This window comes from Erpetoichthys calabaricus, chromosome 11 (assembly GCF_900747795.2).
Source record: "Erpetoichthys calabaricus chromosome 11, fErpCal1.3, whole genome shotgun sequence".
Lineage (NCBI taxonomy): Eukaryota > Metazoa > Chordata > Cladistia > Polypteriformes > Polypteridae > Erpetoichthys > Erpetoichthys calabaricus.
Genome location: NC_041404.2, coordinates 26,841,708 through 26,863,909, shown reverse-complemented (window position 1 = coordinate 26,863,909; position 22,202 = coordinate 26,841,708). Strand labels below are relative to the sequence as shown.

Here is a 22,202-nt window from a genome sequence, read left to right as displayed (position 1 = left end):
AGACATGAAAGTGTTTACATTATATTTTTGTAAGCATATGGGAAGCATAAACTTTAGCATTACCTATTCATTAAGTGAGAAAAATGTGTATTATCAGTTATTAAAACAAGTTTATTAAAAAAAAAAAAAAAAAAAAAAAAAAAAAAAAGTAAATCAGATGACTGCAGTCTCTTAACCTACGTACAAGGCTAATAATACCTCAGTGCTCCACAGAGCACTCTCAGAAGCACTTTTATCAACCAGCTGCCATTAGAAATTTACAACATATGCCATCTGGCTACACCATGTTTTCCTATCATTTTAGTAAATTAATCTTTAGATTATGAACAGGTTTATCATCTTATTTTTACATACAGTTGTGCTTGAAAGTTTGTGAACCCTTTAGAATTTTCTATATTTCTGCATAAATATGACCTAAAACATCAGATTGTCACTCAAGTCCTAAAAGTAGATAAAGAGAAACCAGTTAAATAAGAAAAATATTATACTTGGTCATTTATTTATTGAGGAAAATGATCAAATATTACATATTTGTGAGTGGCAAAAGTATGTGAACCTCTAGGATTAGCAGTTAGTTTGAAGGTGAAATTCGAGTTGGGTGTTTTCAATCAATGGGATGACAATCAGGTGTGAGTGGGCACCCTGTGTTATTTAAAGAACAGGGATCTATCAAAGTCTGCTCTCCACAACACATGTTTGTGGAAGTGTATCATGGCACGAACAAAGGAGATTTCTGAGGACCTCAGAAAAAGAGTTGTTGATGCTCATCAGGCTGGAAAAGGTTACAAAACCATCTCTAAAGAGTTTGGACTCCACCAATCCACAGTCAGACAGATTGTGTACAAATGGAGGAAATTCAAGACCATTTTTACCCTCCCCAGAAGTGGTCGGCCAACAAAGATCACACCAAGAGCAAGGCGTGTAATAGTCGGCAAGGTCACATAGGACCCCAGGGTAACTTCTAAGCAACTGAAGGACTCTCTCACATTGGCTAATGTTCATGTTCATGAGTCCACCATCAGGAGAACACTGAACAACAATGGTGTTCATGGCAGGGTTGCAAGGAGAAACCCACTGCTCTCCAAAAAAACACATTGCTGCTCGTCTGCAGTTTGCTAAAGGTCACATGGACAAACCAGAAGGCTATTGGAAGAATGTTTTGTGGACGGATGAGACCAAAATAGAACTTTTTGGTTTAAATGAAAAGAGTTATGTTTGGAGAACGGAAAACACTGCATTCCAGCATAAGAACCCTTATCCCATCTGTGAAACATGGTGGTGGTAGTATCATGGTTTGGGCCTGTTTTGCTGCATCTGGGCCAGGATGGCTTGCCTTCATTGATGGAACAATGAATTCTGAATTATATCAGAGAATTCTAAAGGAAAATGTCAGGATATCTCTTCATGAACTGAATCTCAAGAGAAGGTGGGTCATGCAGCAAGACAACGACCCTAAGCATACAAGTCATTCTACCAAAGAATGGTTAAAGAAGAATAAAGTTAATGTTTTGGAATGGCCAAGTCAAAGTCCTGACCTTAATCCAATCGAAATGTTGTGGGAGGACCTGAAGAGAGTAGTTAATGCAAGGAAACCCACCAACATCCCAGAGTTGAAGCCGTTCTGTACGGAGGAATGGGCTAAAATTCCTCCAAGCCGGTGTGCAGGACTGATCAACAGTTACCAGAAACGTTTAGTTGCAGTTATTGTTGCAAAGAGGGGTCACACCAGATACTGAAAGCAAAGGTTCACATACTTTTGCCACTCACAAATATGTAATATTCGATCATTTTCCTTAATAAATAAATGACCAAGTATAATATTTTTGTCTCATTTGTTTAACTGGTTTCTCTTTATCTACTTTTAGGACTTGAGTGAAAATCTGATGATGTTTTAGGTCATATTTATGCAGAAATATAGAAAATTCTAAAGGGTTCACAAACTTTCAAGCACAACTGTTTTCAGTTCAGTGTAGTGTGTATTCCATGTGTATTGACTCCTGCAACTATTAACCAAAGAGAAAATTGCAAAATTCCATATCTATTCATGTGTACACTAAAATACAACTGTTTGGGCACCCCTGTAAATTTCTGCCATAGAAATTGTTACTTAATGATAAAGTGCACAAATCATTTTTATTCAGGTTATTCAAACAACCATTCTGACAAATTCAGAAAAAAAGTGTGTGTTAAAATGTGTAGAAATGTTTCATATTTAAGTTTGTACCCCACAGAGGAAGTGTTAACAACTTCTACTCACATAGGCATTCATTGAAACATGAAAACTGAACGGGTTGCCCAAATTGATTCATATAAAATTGCATCACAATAAAAAGAAGCTAGAATGTTTTATACTTTTTCTATAATATTTAAAGTGTAATAATTTAATTTGTATTTATATACACTTATGTTCAACTAGCCATTTTAATACAGTGGAACCTCGGTTCACGAACATCTCGGAACACGTACAAATCGGTTTACGACCAAAAAGTTCGCCAAACTTTTGCATCTGTTCATGACCACACACTCAGTATACGAACAAGCCAGTTTCTCTTTGTATGTGTTCAGTCTCTCCCTGTGCATTTCCTGTGCAGCGAGAGAGAGAGAGAGAGAGAGAGAGAGCGCCACATACATGAGAGAGACATAAAACACACACACACACACACACAGGCGTGCGCAAGAGAGACACACACACAGGGAGGCAGCGTGAGAGAGAGAGAGAGAGAGAGAGAGAGAGAGAGACACACACACACACAGGCAGCGCGTGAGAGAGACACACACACAGGCAGCGCGCGCGAGAGAGAAAGAGAGAGAGAGACACACACAAACAGGCAGCGCGCGCGAGAGAGAAAGAGAGAGACACACAGGCAGCGCGCATAAGGTAGGAAGTTTTCACTTCTGTTTACAGCGATCGGTTCGTAGCGTGCATTGTTGAAATGTTACTTTTCTTGGTGGTTTATTAAATTATGGATTTTTTCAAATGTTCATTTTTTTCCCTGTGCTTAAAACTCATTAAAAAAAAAAAAAAGTGTTTTTAGCCAGCGGTTGGTAGCGCTATTGCGCGAACTATTGCAATGTTAGTTTTCTCTGTTGTTCAAGGTTTTCTCAGTGTTATTCAATGTTTTTACATTTAGTTTACTATTACGCTGTGCATTCTATGGTTTAATTAACTATATTTGTGCTTAAAAATTTTAAAAATATATATATTTACATACAGTTCGCATGGTCTGGAACGGATTAATTGTATTTACATACAACCCTATGGGGAAAATTGGTCGTAACCTGATTTGGTCGTGACCCGAAGCAGAGTTTTGGAACGAATTATGGTTGTGAACCGAGGTTCCACTGTATTTACATTTTGTGTTGAATATCTGGTAAACCTCATCATTTCTCAGCTTTGTATGTGTGTCACTGTTTAAGCAGAAGGAAATTATGAATTATGTTGTCATTAACATTTTAGCTATACAAGGGACCTTAAAAGGAATGCTAATTATCACAATGGAGTTTAGTCCATCAGTCTACTGTAGTTGCAGCTTACTAATATTATGGTTCACCAGTAAGCAGCTGCTTACAAGTAGAACCACTTTGGTATGCATCATATTGATAAATCTACCTTACAAACATTTGTTAAGCCAGGTATAATGCTACCAACTTTTAGTTTTACATTAGACCAAAAATAAACAAACAAATAAATAAAATACAAAAATACCACATGGGTACATCCATATAACCCAAACAGAACAATCCAGAAACTGCTTAACAGCAATTCAACACTTTTGTGAAAGTTACATTCCGTAAGTATGTGAATGGTGATATAACTTATTTGTGTGGCTCTGTACCCAGCCACATTGGTACTGAAATTAAACAAAGGATACTGTACGAGATATTAGATTGGACTTTCAGCGTTAAATTGAGAGAATACCATGGGAAATGCAGCAGTTCTTTTATGTGGGCCCCTTCTATTTTACAGCACCAAATATAACAGGACAGATTTATATTATCTTATGTAAAACTGTAATATTTAATACTTGGTTGAAAATCCTTTGTAGTCAATTACTACTGAAGTCTACACATCACAAGGCACTGGGTTTCTTCTCTAGGCCTGTACTGTAGCCATTTCAAGTTTCCATTTATTTCAGAGCCACACAATAATAATACAAAACAAGCCAACTCATCACCAACCAGAGTCCATCAGACAATATCCTAAAATAAAGAAAAGGTGAAGGTCTTGGTGAGGTTGATCTGCTCTGGTCCAAAAACATTTTGACAGTGTTCTTAAAAAAAATAGGGGAAAAAAATTATTAGCTTTGGACATGTCTGCTGTGGCAAAATGAGAGCATCAACAAGCCATGGAATTAAATAACGAGTTTCTACAGTACACTTTTTGTCCCTGAATGGTTACACTGGTTTAGCAGTATGGTTTGGATCATTGTCCTGTTGCAGAATAAAGAGCTCTTCAATGAGTTTTGACATGTACTGTTGAATCTGAGCAGACAAGATGCCACCATTTACCTCCAAATTCATCCTGCTCCTTTCGTCAGAAGCCACCTCATTAACAAATTCTTGGGGAATTGTTCCATTGGCAGCCATATATGCCCAAACAATAACACTACTTCCACTATGTTTCACAGGGTATGTGCTAATTAGAAGATGTCCCTTTCTCCTTCCAACACTCTGGTACAGGTAAATCTTCATAACACATATCCATAAGTCCAAAACTGTACAGGGTTTTTGATGCATTTCTTAGCTAACTGTAAACTACCATTTCTGTTCTTAAGGCTTACCAGTGCTCTGCATTTGGTGGTGAACCCTCTGAATTTATGCTTGTGTAATCATCTCTTTATGGTCGTTTTAGACAGAGCTACACAAACATCTTTGAGTGTTTTTGATCTGGCAACAAGTCAAAAAGGATTTTTTTTTCGTTTATAAGTGAAAATAGCATCCACTACAGTAGTCTTCCTTGGTCTACCAGGTCATTTGTCATGAGTGAGTTTACCTGTAAGTTCTGTCTTTTTAATAATAAATCCAGCAGTTGATTTTGGCAAAACTTTACAGGTCTAATGATAGCCTGTTTGCTGGAACAGATGTCTCTTTGCTGTGGTGGGTTGGCACCCTGCCCGGGATTGGTTCCTGCCTTGTGCCCTGTGTTGGCTGGGATTGGCTCCAGCAGACCCCCGTGACCCTGTGTTCGGATTCAGCGGGTTGGAAAATGGATGGATGGATGGATGGATGTCTCTTTGGTCCTCATATTTTGTGACAACAGCAACAGATTCCAAAGGAAAATACCACACTTAGAACCTTTTATCATGAACGAATTCACAATGCAATATCACACACCTGGCCACTGAACATCTAACAATCAATGGTCTAATTACTTTTGGTTCCTTTAAACAAGGGGGGGATACATAAAAAGTGCTGCTTTCCATATACCATTCAACCATTTTCTATATAAATACTCAAGAGTTAATGCCAAAAGTCTAACTGCTCATTTGATTTGTTTCATGTCAATGCTTACCAGACTTAAAAACCGAGTCACTGTATATATACTTGTGGATTGCATTGTGTACTGAAACTAGCATTATTGACCATTTTGCTTCACTAAAGTGACTGTACTGGCATATGCATATACCATCTACATTCTAGCATCCAGCTGGATTGACATCCTTGTTACTATTTTAGAATTTAGTATATCAAATGCATTATTAGAGGGTGTAATTCAAAAGGTTATCTTGATAACTTTAATTAAATACTGAGAAATTAATTCACTGTACGGCCACTTAAATTTTACATTTGTTCAGTGAAATTTTTGCTTTAACTCATTTTGGAAATCAGTTACAGTGAATAATAGTTGTTTTCTTGTGTTTTAATGTCACTAGGTGCGAAGCTTTAAATTGAAATGCAGGAGGACAGGCACTGAGCAAGCTTATGTGATAATTGGCCTCCACTCGTCAGCATTTGTGAATATCATTACCTAATACTGCAAAAGAATACTTTCCAAAATACCACAGACAGGCATGCACATTTTAATAATGAAGACTGAAGATTAGTTTACGTGTTTTGTGAAGTGGGACTTAAAATATGGAAATACTCTATAATGCAAGGGGTCTTACCAGTTTTTTTTTTCAGCAGCACCTCTTTTGAACATTGTAGATGTTTATGCAGTGTTCACTAGAAGAGGACCTTTGGGTGCAGTTCCTTTGATTACGGAAGGAACTGTAAATAACGCTATCACAATAAGTCTCTAAGCCACATTAAAGGTGTGGGGAGGATGTGAAAGAATATTTAGCATTTTTTGAAGGAAGTAACTCTGCCCTTTTTAACCTGCTTGTCTTTTCCTATTCTAAATTTAAATAAGTCAAAGATGAACTCTTAAATACAGGGTGGTCCAGATCTAACTATGCAACTTTTAATGCAATGCAATAACTGCATAGTTAGATCTGGACCACCCTATACAGATTAAGTCTTCTGTTGGATGATAGTCTTTATCCAAAGACACCTTATTACAGTCTTGTGTAAAAATAAAGACAATAAATAATTCAATTTTATGCTTTAAAATGTACAAGTCTGCTAAAAAAGCTTTTTATAAGTTATTCCAGACCTCAACAGATGAACGTTTTCAACATATTGGTGTAAAGTCTATATACAGTATATCTCACTATAGACAATCATAAAAAACAAACTGTCAAACTGGACAAACAGTTACGCAATACAAGAACCCTGAAGGGTACTGAGAAAAAACAATGCTGATGCACCAAGTGATTTTCAGACAAAACACAATTTGAAATGGAGACTGTAAATCAAGGGTCATTATGCTGAAATTCTAACATGCACAAGCATCTGGCCACTATGTGTAGTTCTCATCTGAGTGCAATAGAAAAACAGAGCAGCACCGGTCTATTCATGGATGAGTGACCAAATGAATCACTGAACTAAATGGGATAATCTGCTTTGACTAGCAGAAGAAACTGAATCTGTATGGGAACTTAGCTGAGGTTATCAACACTCTTGAACGCATTTTTAAAGTTGAAACTATTGAATTTTTTCAGTTAAATAGTGAATGACATACTCAAAGACACTAGTGAATATTATGAGGGAGTGAGGGAGAGGTGAAAAACACAAAGCACTTTATCGTATAAAAGTATATACAGTGATCCCTCGCTATATCGTGCTTCGTCTTTCGCGACTTCACTCCATCGCGGATTTTAAATGTAAGCATATGTGAATATATATTGCGGATTTTTCACTGCTTCGCGGATGTCTGCAGTCTACAGTACGTGCGCTTCCTCATGATTTGCCCATTTGAATTCAAACAAGGGACGCATTTGAATTCAAACAAGGGATGCTATTGGCGGATGGCTGAGAAGCTACCCATTCAGAGCACGCGGTTAAGCTCCTGGGTGCTGCTTGGCTCAGCGACAGGGAGCGCAGAATTCGATTTCACTTAAAGCCGGCATCTCATCTCACTCATTCAGCATCAACGTTTTTCTTTGTGCGTACTGTAGTCAAGCTCTTCGTTATGTCTACAAAGCGATCTTCTCCTGCTACTGCTTCTGGGGCCATGCCGAAGTGCCAACGGAAGATGCTAACAATTGCTGAAAAGGTGAAATTGTTGGACATGTTGAAGGAAGGGAAAAGCTACGCCGCTGTAGGACGCCACTACAGTATCAACGAGTCCACGGTTCGTTATATTAAGAAGGAGGAAAAGAACATACGATCTATGGCCGCAGTGTCCTTTAACCAGGAGGCGAAACGAAGTGTAAGTGGACATAATAAGGCGGTAGTCCAGATGGAATCTGTGTTAGGGATTTGGATCGAAGACTGCTGGAAGAAGAACATCCCCGTGGACACCAATATCATCCGACAAAAGGCCAAGCAACTTTATGATAGGTTTGCGGATGCCGGAGATGCTCCAGACGACGACGACCCTCGACCTGGAACTTCTTCTGAATCCCCCAGCGAGAACCGTGAATTTACTGCCAGCAAGGGCTGGTTTGAAAAATTTAAGAAAAGGTTCAACTTGGCCAGTGTTAACCTGCAAGGAGAGGCTGCCTCCGCAGACAAAGCCGCAGCCGAGAAATTTTTCGCCGACACGTTCAAGACAATTATTGAGGAAGGCGGATATCAGCCTGAAACCGTGTTTAATATGGATGAGACTGCCCTATTTTGGAAGCGGATGCCGTCTCGTACTTTTATCACGAAGGAAGAGGCAAAAGCCCCAGGGTTTAAGGCGCACAAAGATCGCATCACGCTGGTCATGTGCGCCAATGCTGCGGGCTTTATGATAAAGCCTGGGCTCATTTATAAGTCCAAAAACCCCCGGGCCCTGAAAAATAAGAATAAAAACCTGCTGCCTGTGTACTGGATGCACAACCCAAAGGCCTGGATTACGAAACGCCTAATGTCGGATTGGTTTCACCAATGTTTCATCCCAGAAGTAAAGATCTATCTGGCAGATAAAGGGCTGGATTTCAAAGTCCTTTAACTTCTGGACAATGCTGGAGGTCATCCCTTGGATCTATCCTACCAAAGTGTAAAAATAGAGTTCTTGCTACCAAATACAACATCACTGATTCAGCCAATGGATTAAGGAGTTATCCGGGCTTTCAAGGCATTGTACACAAGGAACAGCCTGCAACACATGGTCGAGGCAATGGACACGGACGATAACTTTTCCCTGAAGGAGTACTGGCGTAAGTACATGATCACATCGTGTATGGTGAACGTGCAGAAGGCCCTTAATGATATGAAGAAAGACACGGTTAATGCCTGCTGGAAGAAATTGTGGCCAGAAATTGTGCGCGAAAAGGGCTTTTCTGCAGAAGAAATTCATGACTCGGCGGTTGACAAGGCAGTCACGCTGGCAAAACTGCTAGGAGGAGAGGGATTCAATGACATGACCAGTGATGACATCAATGAGCTGCTCGATGCCCACTCCGAGCTGCTGAGCGATGAAGATTTGGCCGAGATGACCAAGTCAATGAGCGAGGAAGAACAAGACGACCCAGCACAGGAAGAAGACGCAGGCCTTACTCTCAAGCGTCTCGCAACCATTCTACGAATGGCAAAAGATCTGCAGAAATCCGTTGAAGAATGGGACCCGCAAAGGATTCGTTCTTTGCAATTTAAAAATGCTCTTGACGGCGCCACGGAAGTGTATAGGAACCTCTTTACACAAATGAAAAAGCAGCGCCAGCAACTGCCCATCACGATGTTCCTTACACGTAAAACACTGCCTAGTACGCCTTCAGTGGAAGAAGACGACGGCACTGCTACACAGTCGCGTGAAGAGGCTTCTTTAGAACAGCTGTGACAATGCAGTAAATGTCATCATTATCTGACAAGTTGGTGAGTACCCAAAACTATTTTTCTACGTACTTCGTACATGTATGTACGTTTATTGCAACTGTGCACACATTTTATACAATTTTTTCCTTGCATTGTAGGTATTTATTGCCGGTGGCCTGTCTATCGCAATGGCTGTGACAAATGTGATATCGGAGACGCTCTACAGTTTCTTTAAAATAACATTTTGGTTTTATGTACAGCATTTACATGTTATAGATTTTTCACGTATTTTTATATTACCTACTCAATTACAATATGTTTAAAACTGTATTACGTATTAAATAAAACTCCTCAATGATATACGATACGTATGTTTGTGAGTAGTATAAAAACTGTGTTTACATACATAATTTCAGCGAATCTTACCTAATAACTAAGAGAATATAAAGGGTTTATGCAGTATAACTGTACGGGGAATATTTATAAACCATGTGGGAGAGTTTATAAGGACTTAAAATATATAAAAATAACCATATAAACATATGGTTTCTACTTCGCGGGTGGCTCTGGAACGCAACCCCCGCGATGGAGGAGGGATTACTGTATTCATCTTACATTAAGATGTCAACAAGATGAAGCAAAGAACCTGAAAGCCTATTTTTATATGATATAGTGGGATATCTTTGTTAAACAGAGTCCATTTAAGATTTCTTAGGTTTTTCAGGTTCAACCAGTGTCTTACCTAGCCATTCATACAAAGTCCAGGTGAGACAACAGCAGATCACTAGTGCCAAGAAGAAACCAAACACAATAAAAACTGAGTTACCACTACGCCTGTGCGATATATCAAGTGGCACGATATGAACAATATTTTTTAATGCATCGTTTGAAAACAAACCTATTGCGATATATTATGTAATATGTTTTATTAAACACTACAAGTGTGTAGTGCATTATTTCTGCTAATTGGAGCACATCCTAAATGCAGTCATTGCAATTAAACCCCGCCTCCTGCTTATCTTAAACAATAACAAAAATGGCTGAGACGGAGGCAGAAACGAGTACGGCTATCAGCGATGATTTAGTGCCAAAAAACAGTACAAATGTGACCTCCGTTGTTTGGAAATGGTTTGGCTTTAGACAAAATGATACAGAACAAAAGACTTATATGTAAACTTTGTAAGAGAGAAGTAGGAACGAAGAGCGGCAACACCTCGAACCTCTTCAATCATTTGAAAACAAAACACGTTACGAAGTACGAAGAATGTATTAAACTTCGCGAGAACTCTGTTCAAAACGCAACGAAACACATCCCTGCCGCAAAACAAATCACGCTGGCGGCAACGTTCTCTCGAGGCATACCATATGAGAAAACAAGCCCCAAATGGAAGGAAATAACAGCTGCAGTAACATACCACATTGCAAAAGATATGGTCCCTGTTGCCACTGTCGAAAAACACGGATTTCAGAAACTACTGAGAACGATTGATCCCAAATATGTAATTCCCAGTCGGAAATACTTTGCCGAAGAAGCAATGCCCAAATTATACAACGAGGTAAAGGAAAAAATTCTGAATAAGCTTCAGAACGTTCGCCACTTCTCCACCACATCCGATCTGTGGACTAATCGTACCATGCAACCATACATGAGCCTAACGGTTCATTTTATTGAAAACTGGGAGATAAGAAGCGTTTGTCTTCAGACAGGATTTGCACCAGATGACCATACCGGAGAAACGATTGCACTGGGGCTCAAAGATGCGCTTAAATCGTGGAAATTAGACGACGTGCGACAAGTGTGCATTACCACGGATAACGCTGCAAATGTGATTAAAGTTGTTGATCTGAACAAATGGAAGAGACTGCAGTGCTTTGGTCACCGGCTGAATCTGGCGATTGGTATGGCGTGTGTGTGCATGCTAGTAATGTGTCGATCACGAACGAAACGGTTCTTTGAGCCGGCTCTTTTTAGTGAACGGTGGGAGCAGATTCCCGTTTTTTGGAACCGATGTCTGTGTAGTGTTTGTAGCGAAACACTAAGTGCAAACATCTAATCATGGGTCAGAACACTGCTAAATTTGGCTGAATTATAAAAGGTTGGAGTGAGGAAAATGAAGAGGCATTTGGGAGCTGAAAGAGCTGATTCTTAGTGAGCTGGGCAAAATGATCCGGCTCACTAAAAAGAGCCGAAATGCCCATCACTAGTGCGTGCGTGTATGAGAAATGTTTGATTTGATTTATTTATTTAAATAACACGTAATAAATATAAGAAATTTGTAATAATAAATGTAAAGTGTGTGTGTGCACGTATGAGAAATATGTTAAATTAAATAGTAAAACAAGGATATTGGCTGTACAAAACAATCCCCATTAAAACACATGGTACTTGTGTTCCAGTCAGATTTCCTTGTGTGCTTGATCTCAGTGTTTGTGTGGGATTTGAAAATTTGTATGTGACCACTCCAGTTGAAGTTAAATATATATAATTTTATACACCTCTTTAAATATTTGAAACAAAATTAAAAGTTTCAAACTGTTACTGCAGTTGACACGGTGTTACTTGTTGGATAACATCCCTGTACAATTAAATGCATAATCAGATTCAGGCTACAGCCAACCTTAATGTGGAGACACCATTAATGGGGAAGCAACCTTGTACTAATGTCAATAAAAATATTTAATATAAAAATAACAGCTTGGTTTTTGTAATCACAAAAAGACATTATGTCAATTTCCACTGCAACCTGATTCAAATCTCTTCCAATATGTAAGCGTACTATTTTACAAATAAAACATAAAATATACACAACAATTTGCTGGAGCCCTGAAATTTGCAAGTTACCAACAAATACTTTTATTTTGTTTGCACTGCCTTTAATTCTCTCTAACTCTTTTGCACGTTGCATTTCAGATACACTGCAACTCCACCTAAACCCTGATTGCAAGCAGAGTTAAGTCTACTGTATGGAGCACAATCAACACCACAAAATGTATTTTAGATAATGAAGAAATTTCAAGAGTAGATGCTGGTTTTACACTAGCAATTTAAAAATCAGAAGACTTACTATTTCCAGATTAAGCATCTTTATTTTTGAATGGTTACCTTGTATTGTCATTAACAACAACTAATGATAATAAAGAGTAAATAAAGAAAATCACAATGCAACCTCCAGTACATTTATTATTAAAGCACATAAAGCAACTCAATTTATATTCGCCAACATAATGAAATTAACCTGCTGTCTAGGTCTGTGCATTTCAACAATACTAAACACACATGCAATTGACGCTACTTCACGTGCACCAAAAAAAAATAATCCTTTGACAGGGCAAATCTAAGAATTTCTATCAGAAGGGCAAGTGGATAAAATTGCATAAAATGTTAGAATGCTTTCTCTGTGATTAAGTCAGTTTGTGGTGTGCGCAGAGATCCTCATTTTTTTGTGAAGAGCTGTCCTTTCGAGTGTGAACTTCATTAAAGCTGCAATTTTCATGTGCACATTATAAGCATAACAGTTATAAGAATGTCATGCTTTAAAAATGTTCTTGTGTGTGTCTTTTGTTGGTATTGTATTACTTTCACTATTCTGAGAAAACATGCAAGTAAAAGCTTTCACTGCCGGGCAAGCAATATGGCCCGATTCCCTTCTTTGGGTACTTTAGCATGAAAGCCTCTGTCAGCACTGTGCCCCAGTGTAGTCCGTAGAGGGCTTTTTAGGTCAGCTTCAAGAGCTGTAGATAACAAAAGCAAAAGACTGACCTGCAATAGAGCTTTTTCCTGCCACTAAAATTTGAAATCCTAATTAAGCTACATATTTATTCAAGTTACCAAGAATTAAATTTAGGCTGATTTTTCTTTATTTAAAATTTCAATTTGTATCTATTTTTGGATATGTATTAAAAACCACTTACAATAATTTTAATGTGTCTAAAAATGTTTATACTTAAATTACAAGTGACATTCATCATAGCTTATTACACAAAATATTGTTACAATATTGTTTTGTGTTAAAGTGACCTAATGAAATATATCATACTGAAAGATTTTCCATTGCATTTGAAAGTAAGAAAACCCCTGCTCTCAAAGAAGAACATAAAAGCATAAATGATTTTACACTACAAATTTGGATTTTTGGAGAAATATGCTCTAGACAAATAAGGCCACTTATTACAAGTTGAGGGTGCTTGAGGATAAATTATTTAAGCGAACACAACTAAATAGTAAAAACAAAACAAAAAAAAAGAAGGAAAATAGTATATAATTATACTACACAGGAGCACTATAAGAGTGAAATGCTTAAGCCCTTCACCTATGGTTCTGCATGTGAGTTGATGGCTGCCGCTGAATTGTTCGGTTGTCGCTTTCAAGGGTACCGAAATGGCCAAATATTTTACACCTTTGGACAACTGCTAATGCCTCTTACAAAGCCTTCTTCAAAATGTTTACCCCAATCTACGAAATATCCTCGAAAACAACATGTCATGGTTGAGGGAGAGAGCTATCCTGACACAAAGAAATGACATGACTACGACTATAAACCACATTTTAATTCAAGAACTACCTTCACAACCGAAAACATATCAGTCTGTGGATTCAGTTGTATAAGTGGAAGACGCGGTGCAATATCTGGTTGAGTTTCTCCACACTCTGAATCATCCGGGCACTCCTGAGCATAATCTAATTTTGAAGGTTGGGGCACCAATAATGTTACTGAGAAACTTACAGCCACCGAAACTTTGTAACAGCACGAGACTTCAGGTCACGTGTCTGCAAAAGAACCTAATTGAGGCAACTATTTTTACTGGCAGTGGCTCAGGGGAGAGAGTTTTTATTCCTCGCATCCCCATTATACCCTCTGATCTCCCATTTCAATTCAAACGCCTCCAATTTCCAGTAAGGCTCTGCTTCACAATGATAATTAATAAGTCTCAGGGACAGACCCTACAAAAGGTTGGCATTGATTTGGGGCAAGATTGCTTTTCACATCGCCAACTGTATGTTGCATGCTCAAGAGTAAGCTCAGCGCACAGCTTGGTCATATTACAACCGGAGGGCCGAACTGACAATGTGGTATACAAACAGATCCTTAACAAATAATTATTGGTATATTTTCCCTCAGTTTAAAAAGGTTAACTTTTCTTCTTAATAAAAATTTTAAGGCAGTACTTCGCCGCTGCAAAGCGTGGGTATTTTGCTAGTGTATGAATAGAACACACAGCATCATAGTAGCAACAAGGTGATCTCTCTACACTGGCAAAAAATGACCTATTAAAAAATAATGATTAAAAAAAAACTAGCTAAAAACCAAAATTATCGCACAAATATAGGTTCCTCTTAGATGTTTTTCCAATGTTCTCCGAGTGACAGAAATCTAGTTTGTTGAGTAGGAATTCAAAATGTGATATGCTTCTACTTGCAAATTATGATAGATTTACTAATAACCAGGAAAACAGCTGGACTACAATTTGCCTGCGAGTACTCCAGAACTACAAGCTTATACAACAACTGCCAGTCCGTATAGAAGAACTTCAAGTAAAGAGACCACTTGGATTTTTCACAAATTTGAGCAACAATACCCAAATCCTTGGCTATATGCATAAAATACTAAAGGTTGTGTGTCTGTCACATGATTATTTGCACATTACTGGGACTAGCACATTAATCTTGGTCTTAATCAGAAATTATGACATGAAACATGCTAGTGAAGTGGGAGCAACCTCTGCAAAAGGCATCAAGGTTCGAGTCTTTCTTATGGTAAACTGATCAAGAAGGTGCCATGGCAGAAAGAAAATGAACAGCAGTAACACCTGCCGAGTGTAAAACACATTAGAGAAGCACATTGCATGATAGGAAGAATGATACCTACGACATCCACAGACCATCAGTCACGTACAGCCCTGCACCCTTCTGGTACCTGCAAAAAACTTGGTCTAGAACCTTGCTCTCAGTCTTAATCGAAAGTTTATGGTATAATACATTTTACAAAATAAAAAAAACAAAAAAAATTTGGAGCTTGTGCCACTCTTAGCAAACTAAACTGGTTGACAAACTGACATGGCCAAAAAAAAAGTGATGCCATCTGCCCTGAGCCTTGCTGGTGGGCACAAAAAGATTATTGTAATAAAATCTCAACCCCCAAAAACCCATGTATTGATAATCCCCTGACACAGGCTACATATGTCTGCTGAATTCAAAATCAACTTTAAAAATTATGTTTATCAATCAGGCCATGGTGAACAATTCCCTAATAGAAAGAAGGAAAAATCAGACCAGTGAAATCTGTGAAGCTTTATTTTTTCTACAGTGAAAAAAAGAAAAAAAAAAAAAAAAAATAGTCTTGGCAAAATGGAAAAGCTCAGCTTCCTCTATTCAAACCACATTTATTTGAGAACCAGAGATCTGTGTTTTCATGGTTTATCTTAATATTATTATTATTATGACAGATGAAAATAATAGAAAAAGTACTTCTAGTGTTACTAATTGCTCTGAATGTAGCTCTGTGGTAGTTAACCAGTTCCCCGATAATGTCATGCTCATTATTTGCATTTTTTTGGGATGGCAATACTCTAATATTGAATCGGAGTACCCTGCACAGGTAAAACGTATTCAAGAAGTGATTAAAATGTTATATGTAATGAAAACTGCAACACTAAACAACAAAGCTGTCACCAATGCAACTTGGGTGGACCAATTGGGGCCAGCGAAGTTGTTCCAAACCTCCTAAAATCCATTTAATTGGATATTGTCCTAAGTGAAAATTATCTAGTTTATGCCCTTACATACAATTACTGTGTTTTGCCACAGCTACATTAGAAAACAAGAGAAAAAGAGAAGAAAAAAAAGAAAAAAAACAAGAAAAACATAAGGACGCTTCCTCATTTGTGACTCCACGCAAGACAATAAATGTTAAAGCCAAATGTAGTATCTGCAGTTTAGAATTACTACAGTATCTAACCAAATGATAAGAGCCAGGAAACTTAAAGGGCTAATCCCCAAAATATTTAATTTAGGAATATTCACTGTAGTTGTTTTATTTCCAAAAGCACTTTTCCATGGGTCCATCCATTAATCCCTGATGCATCATCCACCAGGCTGGTATTCCTGGTACTTTATCTGTTTTTGGAATTCCACCCTATCTGTACTTTTTACAAACACAGTTAATACACAATCACTCTGATGCATTGCTCCACTGATGCCTTCCACACCTTTGTCACTAGCCTCCTCATCCATATTTTTCATAAAATTGTGTGATTGTACTTGTTATATAACTCATTCAAATAAGCAGTTAAAATTTCAGTCTAAAATGTATTAGTTATTAGTTATGTATAGAGTACTGTTTATAGTGTGTGTAAGTGCACAGTTGCATAATAAAAATCTCACAGTACATTTAAATGGAAATATTATATTGTGTGCTGTTGGTAGTGAAGTAATTTGCACTGTGTAAGGTAAAGATGGGGAAAGAAAAAAAAAAAGTTTAAATAAAAAGGCACTGCCGCCCCCGCTAGTATTGCCTCCTACCATCACTGAACTTTGATAAACAAGCAAACTAAATAAGATAAACTAGCAAAAGCACACCCCTTAACCGAAGGCTCTGCAAAAAGGAGGCACTGCAAGAGTATCATCCGTTTGCCTTTTAAAGGATTATGCAGGGATATTGCACATACAAGGGTCCTGTACATGGATCAACTGATGCCTGGAAGGTAAGAGTATTTGGGTGCTCATGGAAACACCATTTATTTTCATTTACAACTCATCTGGCCTTGCTTGAAAATTGCTTTGGTTTAAAAAAAAAAAAAAAAAAAAAAAAAAAAAAAACTGATTTTAATGAAATGATTTTAAATAGCCTAAGGGCATAAATCAAAAGAGCAAGAAAAATTATTCTAAGATTCCAGAACAAAAATCTGGATTTCTTCATTTGTATATTTGAGCAATTTTCCTGCTATGTGTAAAATATTCCCCTCCAACCTTAGGTTGCGGCTGCTGCCACTACAAGTGCTCGAAAGTATAAGTTCAGAACTACATTTTGGCAAAATTAATTTTTTATTTTCTTTAAACTTAACAAGCCTGTATTTTATGGGATTTTCATTGCATCATTTCACTCTGGCCACACAAAAGGTGCTTTAAATACTGATCTCAGTTTAATCCTTATCTTTAAGCTACACAATAATGTCATCCTGAATTACAACTGAGGGACGTTCTCAAGTCTATAGCACATTTTCCAGTTGTAAATGGCAGAACTATATACAATAGTTGGATTTAGAAAATATCACCAGCCTCTGAAGCCATGAGCAATTATAACTACTTGCCATTTCACCAATAAAGATATGGAAACTACTTCAGCAAATTTTATATATATATATATATATTTTTTTTTTTTTTTTTAAACACACTTAAGTCACCTTAACTAAAAGTATCTCATATTTTAAACATTAAAAGTCATGTTCAACCATTGCCCTTTCCAAAAAACATATTTTTCTAGATAGATAGACACTTTATTAATCCCAAGGGGAAATTCACAAACATTTACATTCTATTAGAAAATTCTAACCTGAACAGGGTGGTTATAAATAAAAGGCACTGAGGAATGGATGTTTGGTCAAGGTTAAGAAAGGTACATTAAAGTAATAGTGCTAAAGGAATAGGATCCCAGGGAAACAGATTAAAGATGTTAAATATTTCAATTAACTAGGCTATGGTGTAATGCCCCTCATACCAACACCTGCCAAAAACAATTATTAAAACTATAGCATTACAAGTTTAAAAAAAAAAAAAAAATTCAACAGAACCAGAAAAGGAAATGTGACAGATGAAAGGATGCTCTGTGGATAAAACAAATAGTGCACATGGCCAATACCACAATGGCACATAAGGCAAAGAGAACATTCATGTCTGAAGCTAGTAACGTTACAGTAAACTTTACTCTGATGTAACTTGAATGAGTTAATGATAATTTGTAACATTGAAGCTGCTGTTTGTTTATCAAACATCACAAAACCGATAATTCATGTGCCATTTAAAATTACAGTTTGTCCTGGCAATCATCATTTAATAAAATGTGGTTATTCACAGATTAACCTATGGGCTGTTAACAGAAAGGCTACTGGGCATGAATATATGCAGGCTTTCTGATGCTACTTATGTTATTAGACTGGACTTGTTTTACAACAAAAACCTGAACCCTTAATAAAAAGAAATTCTACTGAAGAACAAAAGGCATAAGAAAATACTCACATTGCTTAACAAAAAAAAAAAACTCAAAGCAAAAAAAAAAATTATAAAAAATATTAACAAAATGACAACATATCATGAAAAAGACTGAATTCTTAATTTCCTACAGTATGAAAGGTTTGAAAAATGAATGTTTTAGAACACCCCTTGGGTTAACTAATTTTGACAGGAGGCTTACACTGTAACTGCTTCTGTGAAACCTAGTGTATTAAATGTAACTACTAACTCACAAGCAAACAATTTACTCACAAAAACCAGGCTTGTAATTTTAAAACGATATGGACATTTCTCCAGAAAGCTGGGGTGATGCACTCCAGCTTGATTGCCTAAGCCAATGGTTCACAACGTTCAGTCTTCAGTCTTTTTTTCCCAATTTCCCAATTATCAATTATTCAATATACCTAATTGTTTTAAACAGCTGACCCTTCCCCCCTCCGTTTAAAATCTTAAAAGGTGCAGTAGCATCAGATGTATACTTATTGGAAATTAAAACATATTTGTATCTTTATTTTTAAATGCTTTGTTTTATTTTTTCCATGGATTTAGCTTTAATTGTATCTGAAAACTGGCAATGCTGAACAGAGTAGACACCAGCTCAAATGACACTAAAAGGAGCAACTATTTTAGGAATACTCACTTGTGTGCTTATTATTAAATAATTGTCTATATAACCAGAACATTTAAAAAATTATATTTAAAACAAACTGGTAAGAATTAATTATAAGAAATAACACATATAAGAGTAAAAATACAGCATAGCCAGTTTGTAATTTCTGGATGGTTGTGAAAAACATACAAATAACAGCTTGCTTAATTAAGAGAAGAGTCCAGTTAAGAGAAGAAATTGATTGGGACAAAAATCTGCAGCCACAGGGGGCTCTGAAGATTAAATATTGAGAACCACTAGCCTAAAGGACTGACTTATTTGACGGATGCCTGCATTTACAAATGCAACTAACCATTTACACTCTTCCACAAAACCAAAGTGTACCATCAAATAAATGTTGATAAGCATCTAAAACTAATCAGAAAAGGTTGTTGATTACTTCCACAAGTGTCAGCCCACTATGCTTTTAATTAAATCTCAGACTTCTATATCAAAATTTTAAAAATGTGAAAACAAAATATTAAAATCAACTGTAATGTAAACTACAGCCAAGCAAAAAATGGAAATATTTTCTAGAACTAACTGTACTTCTAGTAACTAACTAGTATAACTTGATATAAATCACTTCCAACTGCATGCCTGCACTTATAAATCAAAAATACTTCAGTTGCATGACAAAAGAAAAAGCATTCTACTATTGCATTAAACATATCCATCATCCATTTTCTAACCCAATTAGCCAATCCATTGAAGGTAGGGGACACCTTCTTATGCACATACTATTACTCCTACAGGAACAATTTAAAGGTATTTATTAAAACCACAAACACCTCTTTTGTATATGGGAGTTAAAAGGTGAAGAACCCTGAGACTAACCAAAGCTAAAATGCCCGGGTCTCTCAAATCATAATGAAGCAACACCAACCACTAGAAATGCAGTCAAAAACAACTAAGACACTACAACAGTATAATGAAATACCACTTTAAAGTTAAATAAAAAACACACACAGAACCTGACATGTTATAATACTGTGAACATTTTTCAAATGAACTGACGTAGTACTGTGCCGTATTATCGATCACAGGTCAGTGTCTTACAATACATACTGTTATGATGAATTTTGGTAATTAGAATCATCTTGATAGCATTGGCACAACCCTGGGATCTCATTTAAAAATAAAGGCAATCCCAAATTTGATTACGATACTGCCCGGTTATACTCTACCATTCCTCCTGCTTTAAGCAAAAGTGCCTAAAATTATAGAATATGTACTGGAAGCAGCGGTCTCCTCCAGTCACTTCTGCACAAAAAAAGTTTACCAACCACAGAGATTATGCGAAGAGAACTACTGGAAATTAATTGGTGTTTTGATCCATCTCTGTGGCTTACTTATACTTTTGCTGAGTATATGGAATGAACCTGTGTTCTGTTGGTGCAGTTCCATTATTCCAATGGGCTACAGATCTGGCTTACCAGTAACGATCAGGATTCCCTTCTAACGTCTTGGGCATTAATTTAGAAATCTTTTTCAAGGACTGTCTCTAATCCAGTTAGATCTGGGACTAGGCTTTGATCTCTCCAGTTCTATCACAATTCCCTTCAGCGTACTCCAAAAACAACCGAGACTGAGGTTTATTTCGCGTTAAACTTTTCACTTTGGAACTGTATTGAAATGAAATTTAGCACCAGACAAAAATAAATTCCTGCTCCAGAAAGTACATAAGATTCTCAAACCTGCTTAACCCAACTCGGGAGCGGCTATTTAACATAAGGAAAGAAAACCCCCTTACACCCTGGCAAACTATTTAAAATCCACACAAAGACCAAGCGTCAGATCATACCCCAGAAATGCTACACACTGCGCCACGGAGATATCCTCCAGAAAACACACTAAAATATGTACTTCTTAAAATTTAACGAAATGGGAAAAATAACATGCAGTCACCTGTTAAGCGAAGGGTACCTTACAAGCTATAGTAGTGTAGTACCTGTCCCTCTCAGAATACCACGCGCTCAGACTTCCCCAAGAGAACCCCTGAAATACGCTTTACAAAATAAACACGCAATGAAGTTACACTGGGGTGGGACTGACACACAGCTTAATGACCAAGTGCCCATTTCAAATAACGGTATTGGCTGGCATGTCTGCGGACACCTGTCCTTTCAAAGCTTGAAGCCAACATCGTTATGAACTGAGAGAAATACAGCCCCAAAATTAAACACAGCCCCCCCACCGCCTTAAAATCATTACAAGTCAAACAGCCAAGATGACAAAGCCAGTACGCCCCCTTGTTACGGAAAGCACCCCACGGACCCTGTCCGTCCGCTGGCTATCTGTCCGCTTCTACCCTAGAAAGGACAAGTCTGCAACTGCCTGAACGCAGCCTCTGGACTAACTTGCCTACCTGCTCTGCCGGGGCCTACTCTACCGCCTAGTGCCGGTAAAATGAACGCCGACACTAACACAGCAAGGCTTACCTTTTAAAATCTCTCATTAGTCGCCTCCTGGCTGGCGTAGACATATCTCCCAGATGTTTAGCTTACACAATATTCTGCGTAAAAGCGAGTCCAGAACCGGCAAAAGCGGATCCACTAGCCCCTCTTTTAGCTCTTTTATTTTTCTCCTTCTTCCAAACAACTAGGCTGACGTCACAAACTGCTAGGGAAAAAAAAACTTCACCATGAAGCGTTCCACTATTTGACAGCAGAAATATAAAGAAAATGTATATATTAAACTAAAGCATACATTTTAGCACATATATTTTACCCCATGTAAGTGTAATTGCCCACTTATTTAGATAACCTACCCCCTTTTTTATGGCGGATATTGATAAATGATTCACGATAGTGACAGAAGGGTTCTCCTCCCTCCAACAGCCACTAGATGGTTTAGTCCTGTGGTTGAGTGACAGCAGTCTTCCGGTACATAACAAGCCAAGCCAGCAGGCCTGCAGAAGCCGCTAAGTCTTTGCGGCTGCGAGTGTAATGTGTAGGAGCGGCTTAGTGAATACTTTTAAGTATTGACAAATAATGTTATAAATGTAATGTCGCGTTTTTAGTAGACTAAAAGAAAATATTAAAC

At 37.5% G+C, this 22,202-nt stretch overlaps 1 protein-coding gene across 1 annotated transcript in view; it reads right to left on the bottom strand.

Moving 5' to 3' along the window:
• The window catches only part of ube2b (ubiquitin-conjugating enzyme E2B (RAD6 homolog)), a 37,509-nt gene extending 15,728 nt beyond the window's left edge, over positions 1-21,781 (bottom strand). Inside the window, exon 1 of the mRNA XM_051933477.1 lies at positions 21,599-21,781. Coding sequence (XP_051789437.1) covers positions 21,599-21,642 — 44 coding nt within the window. The 5' untranslated portion in view covers positions 21,643-21,781. The remainder of the gene's footprint in view (positions 1-21,598) is intronic.
• Positions 21,782-22,202: the final 421 nt, after the last annotated feature.